General features: G+C 41.1%; 1 protein-coding gene across 1 annotated transcript in view; it reads left to right on the top strand.

Moving 5' to 3' along the window:
• The window catches only part of RFX8 (regulatory factor X8), a 70,332-nt gene extending 65,930 nt beyond the window's left edge, over nucleotides 1-4,402 (top strand). Inside the window, exon 15 of the mRNA XM_059134468.1 lies at nucleotides 4,013-4,402. Coding sequence (XP_058990451.1) covers nucleotides 4,013-4,153 — 141 coding nt within the window. The 3' untranslated portion in view covers nucleotides 4,154-4,402. The remainder of the gene's footprint in view (nucleotides 1-4,012) is intronic.
• Nucleotides 4,403-6,000: the final 1,598 nt, after the last annotated feature.

The raw sequence follows: 6,000 nt of genomic DNA on the forward strand, positions 1-6,000 counted from the left end.
ACTCCCCAAGGGGAATGGGACTCAGATTGCAGAGGTCAGAGAGGGGGGTCCTCTCTGAGTGCCAGAAAGAGGAGCCAACCTGATGGAATAAGCAACTGAAACTCCTCTGTTGACCAAGGAAGCTGGCGGGGGCGGAGGGCGGGGGTGGAGAAAGGGGATGGTGTACCTGGAATTAAAAAAAAAAAAAAAAAAAAGTGACCTTAGTACTAATTTCTAAAACTTCTATAGACGTGTTTGGAAGTTTAGCCACTTTGCATAGTGTTTCTTCTGCACCCTCAAGTTTGGTCTTCTTTTGAGAAGATGAGGAGTTGAGTTGGGCAGGAGATCCAGACAGAGGCGTTGCCCTTCACCGGAGTGAACAGTGGTCTTGCTCATGGAAATGAGTCACAGCCTGAAACTGTCCATGCCCTACAGTCCTCACAATAACCAGACCCTCCCAAGAACCTTTCCTTCCTGAACAAACCCTCATTCCAAATACTGCAGTGTGCAGAGAACCCTGTTAATTTTTTTTTAAATGAAGATTTATTTATTTTTTGAGAGAGAGTGTGAGCAAGGGAAGGGGCTGAGGGAGAAGGAGAGAATCTACAAGCAGACTCCCCACTGAGTAGGGAGCTTGATATGGGGCTCAATCCCAGGACCCTACGATCATGACCTGAGCTGAAACCAAGAGTTGGACACTTATCCTACTGTGCCACCCAGGCGCCCCCAGAGAATCTATTACTGAGTACTACTTAGATGGAATGCCAAAAATTATGTAAGCAGGAGCAAAAGAAATGCCTCTCAGGTTTACAAATTCTGTCTTTGGTTTTTGTTTTCTTGGGGATTTATAAGAATCTTTAATCAGCTAACATATATTGTGATAGAGAATCAGATAGAGTGTGTGGTGTTTCCCAAACCTCTGTGATCATGGAAGTGTATTTGAGCATTCTGTAGAGTTAGTGGTCTTTAAAGATTTTATTCATTTATTTGACAGAAGGAGAAAGACAACGAGAGAGGGAATACAGGCAGGGGGAGTGGGAGAGGCAGAAGCAGGCTTTCCTCTGAGCAGATAGCCTGATGCAGGGCTTGATCCCAGGACCCTGGGATCATGACCTGAGCCCAAGGCAGATGCTTAATGACTGAGCCACCCAGAAGCCCACAGTTTTTATTTTCTTACAATAGTAAGTTCATATATCCATCGGCCATTGATGCTGTTGGTGGAGTAGATTCAGATGTGTGTCCATAAATAAGAAACTCACCTCCCCTGAGAGGTGTATGTGAAGCAGACATGACAGGCATAAAATAGGGATATAGTGATATACTGATCTCAAGTCAGGGACCCAGCGGCAGGGGCAGGAAAGCGGGGCCCCCTCAGGAGAGCAACAGCTGGAGACAGTTAGAGCATCATTCACAAGCTGGTACATCAGGGCTGTTGGCAGAGAGAAGGCCCATTTAGACCCAACTGGCCAGGCTGTGCCCAGCAGAATGTCTCTCCGGGCACTCTGACCTTCTGGACAATGTACCCTGTTCTTGCAACAGGGCCCCACAAGGGCTGGCCCGTACACTCTGGAGCATTCTATGGAACCCTGCCAGGACAAGCGGTTGTGCTGGGTGCTCAGCTCCAAGTGTGTATATCTCTATACTCACTGGTTGGGGAGATAGCTAAGACTGTAGACAATTTGACATGGCCCTTGGTCACCAGAGTAACTGGGAGTAAACTTTTACTTCTTGGGCCACAGTTGAAAGCTGGTGGAGAGCAGACACTGTCAGCTCCTTGTGCTGGACATTTAAATGCACCTTTTCAACAACCCAATGAGATGTACCAACATTACCCCCATTTCACAAATAACATAACTGAGGCTCATGAAGGGTTGAGTAATATTTCCAGGGTCACCTTGCTATAATTGACAGAGTAGGGATTCAAACCTTCATAGATCTCTGTCCCTTCCTAGCACCCTCTCTCTCCCCAGAAGATGCTACCATGTGCTCTAATTCCAAAAGCAGTAACTTGGGAATAAATTAAAAATACCTTAGACTCTGATGATTTGGGAACGTAAGTGGGCAATTCTAGTACATAACTTCCTGGGTTCAAATGCCCTAATTTCCCTTCTTAGTTGACAACCTTGATTAGGTTGCTTAATTTATCTGTTCCTCAGCTTCCTTATCTACAAAATGGGAATAATAATATCTAATTCCATAGGACTATTATGAAGTTTAAATAAGTCAATGATTGCAAAATTCTTAGAACATAGTAAGACCCCATAATCATTAGTCATCATTATTATTTCTCCAAAGAAACTTAATCTGAGTCCCTTTCCATGACACTCCACCCAATCCCCTAGCATCTCCAAAGTTTGTTGCAGTGGGGTTTGACCTATATTTAATTGGTGGAAACAGTAGAGAAATACATTAAATACTTAATTGAACTACATAATAAAGCAATATAGGCAGATGAATTTCAGGTAACCCAAAGTAATATGCATTAGAGATTAATTAAACCTGCTTCTGTTTGTGCATGCCTGCTGAATTAGCTATAATGACTTAAACACTCTAACACCAAAAAGTTATGCTCATCTAATTTTTATTTTATTTATCATTCAGCATTTGCACTCCTCATCAACAAAAAAGCACACCCTCTGTGTCCCATCTGCATTCATCTGCCACGAGTTAACAGCCCATTCAGCTGCACATCTGTGGCTTCCTCATTCTTTGAACAATTTAGTGCTGCCCTGCACCTATGAAAACATCCAGAGTCAGCATTCTGGACTGCCGTATCCATCTGTCACTCTTCTACACCCCAGCAGCATTCAACATAGGAAGGTGCCCAGGAGTGTTTAAGAATAAAGTAAAAAAAAAAAAAAAATCACAGATACTAAATAAAGAATATTCTTTTAAAAACATACCACACGGAGGGTCACCTGGCTGGCTCAGTCTGTAGAGCACGTAAATCTTGATCTCAGGCTTTTGAGTTTGAACCCCACATTGGGTATAGAGGTCACTTAAAAAAATATTTAGAAATAAAAAATAAAAATATACTATGCATTTTTCACTTTAGGGCATGTACTCAAGAATGAAAACATGGCAAAGATATTTAAAAACAAGGGACTCTTGAGCTATAGGACAAAAGTAAAGACCACTTTTTTGAGAGAGAAGAAACACATCCTCTCATTGGGTGGTGATGGTTATTGTCAAATTTAGGGAGAAAGAGTGAGAAATACTTTCACTAACCTTGCATTTGAAGTTGTCTTGTGTACATCTTTGTAAAATATATTCACTTATGGAAGGTGGAGGGGGTTATCTATGAAACCAGACCAGGAAAATATGTCTCTATCCATTTGAAAGTAATTATGTCCAAGGATATGCTAATCTCAGTACCATCAGAACTAAGGGAAAGAAAGCATAGTATCCTTGTTTCTCTGATAGGAAACCTTGCTCAGGCAAATTAGATGGCTTATCCAAGAGCAGGCCCTAAGCTAACATTAGAATCGGTGAATCTCTCAAATCTATTACTACCCAACTGATTGTTAATTTAACGAATGACTCTTTTCATGGTTCCCCCCTGGCCCTTATCTATTGGTATACTTGATGAATGGTAGAGGGAGAGTCTATGTGGGAATTTGAGCCAAGAATGCAGGGATTGGTATCCATCTGGAAGACAGGTTCCTTCTTGATTTTCACAATGAATCCACGTTCTCTCGTGTCTTTAATGGAAGAGTGCTAGATTGATCTTAGCAACTCACAAACAACAGGCCCATTCTTTTTCCTAAAGAGAGCCCGCCTGCCTCACCCTCCATGGGCCCTCTTTCTTGTACCATCTCAGGTTTGAGATTCCTTCCTTGAAGTCTTCACCAGGCCCCGAGCGTTCCTTAAAGAAATTAAGATCTCCCATAATATGAACAAATAAAGACAGAAGCTTCCACTTGAGATCCCATGGTGGGGTGAGGGCATGGTAGAAGAGTATAAATGGTGGGTCCTGCAACAGGAAATAACTTTTCCTTCTATCTTTGCCTTTTAAAACATTTCCCCCTTGCAGCTCATCCAGCTATTACTGGAGGACAAGGCCACAGGAAGCACAGTCCGACTCAGCGTTCCTGTGGGACAAGAAGCCCTGGTAACCCTAAAAGATGGACAAAAATTTGTAATTCACATATCAGATGTACCCCCAAAGCTCTGAAAATATTTTTTTTTCTGGGAAAGCAGTGCTAACATATAAGATTATTTATTTGAATAGGACGTAAGAAAACATAGATTTTCCCTTTTAAAAATATATTAAATGCTAAAGTTTTTGTATTGATAAGAAGATTTTATGTACATAATAGAGGTAGCGTTGTCTATGGTGCGTTTATATGTATTTCAAGAAGTTCGTTTTGATGAATCATATAAACCGATTTGGAGAAAAACTTTTGCCTCTATCACTTTTCTTCGGGGCCTTTCAGGTGTGTTTATCAGGAACTTAACAGAAGAGACATTTGAGGAATCTTGTTGGGAGTAGAGAAATAGATCTCTGGAGAAAGGTAAAGTCTGAAGAATACAAACTGATACAAGGAGTAGAAGGCCAGTGGTCAGTTTTCTTCCCCTTGGTAGTGCCTTGATTGAAATAGAATTTGCAGAAAGATCCCCTCAGGCAGTGAGGAACAGACAAAATGCAATTTGATACCGACTGTTAGGCTTACACATTGGTCCATTGAGAACATTCTTAAAGGGAGGTCAAATTTTGAACCCAACTGTGTCTGCAGTAAATGGCGATATCCTGCTTTGAATCACTTTTTATTCCTTTCTTTGTTGCAAAATCCTAAGAAATGCTGAAGCTAAGAATAGATCCTTGTTAAAACCAGACCCATTTTTATGTAACTGATTATAATATTTAAAAGGAATTTAACAATTCATGCTTAACATGATTTCTGGCATAAGTGGAGATAATGGAGAATATTTTATTGAGCTCATGTTATTTAAGAAATGAATTAAATTTCCCTAAATGCTTGGAAATTTTAAAGAAACACAAGAACTTTATGTTTCTAGATTCATTAAGAATTATTCATCTTTCTGGTTAAAGAAGTATCATTTTTCAAGGCCCTCTACTCCCACACTTAATATATTACCTCATTACTTAAGCTCTCTGAGAGTTGTTTGTCAAAGACTAACTCAAAGATATTCCTTTGCTCACTGTTCAGTGACCCTGCGTATCATTTGTTTGCTCACATGTAAGTGGAGGGGTAGGAGACTGAGTCAAGGAACAAAGGTAGCACCAAGATGTATCTGTCTGGGAACAGTGAATTTTGTTTGCATATTTGGGGGTAAACTGATTAGCTGAGAGCCAGCAGAGGACATAACGTCCTTGAAAAAGCCAACCAGGTTTATCAAAGGCACTAATCTGAATTGCTTCTCTCTGGGGTTAGAAGTTAGGGTACAGATGAGGGTGGATAGTAAGAAAGAGGAGTTAAAGGGGCTACTGGGACCCTCATAATGTTTCCAGTTCTTGGCTGGGGGGTGGCCATACAAGTGTGTTCACCTTGTGAAAATGCGTCACGAACATTATGATTTGATTTACTTTTCTGATATATGTTATGTGTGAAAATGTATTTTTAAAAATAGAAGGCATTGCACACATAATGGGGACTGTGTTAGAGGTTCCTGGTGGGACAATGGCTAAGAAACCTGAAAGATTTCAAGAGATAGTGAGCCAGGCTGGAAAGCCTCTGAGGCCAGCGAGCACCGATGTGAAAATGGGACTACTCCACCATGTATATCTTTGTTTTCCCCTCTCAATCCACCTCCCTGATGAGCTGAGGCAGAAGACCCAGCAAGGAGACCAAGAATCTAACCACATCCTCCTGCCTCACTTCAGGCCTCAAGACCCAACACGGTTCTCAGCCAGGAGAGAGAAGAAATGTTTATCCTTAATAGAGTTTGACATTTGGATTATTACTCTGGATCAGACATTCTAATTACTCAACAGAGATGGTTCCTGTTTCATTCATGGAAAATTATACTCAGAGACTGAGATTGTCTTTGCCAATAATT

This window comes from Mustela lutreola, chromosome 9 (assembly GCF_030435805.1).
Source record: "Mustela lutreola isolate mMusLut2 chromosome 9, mMusLut2.pri, whole genome shotgun sequence".
NCBI classification, from domain to species: domain Eukaryota; kingdom Metazoa; phylum Chordata; class Mammalia; order Carnivora; family Mustelidae; genus Mustela; species Mustela lutreola.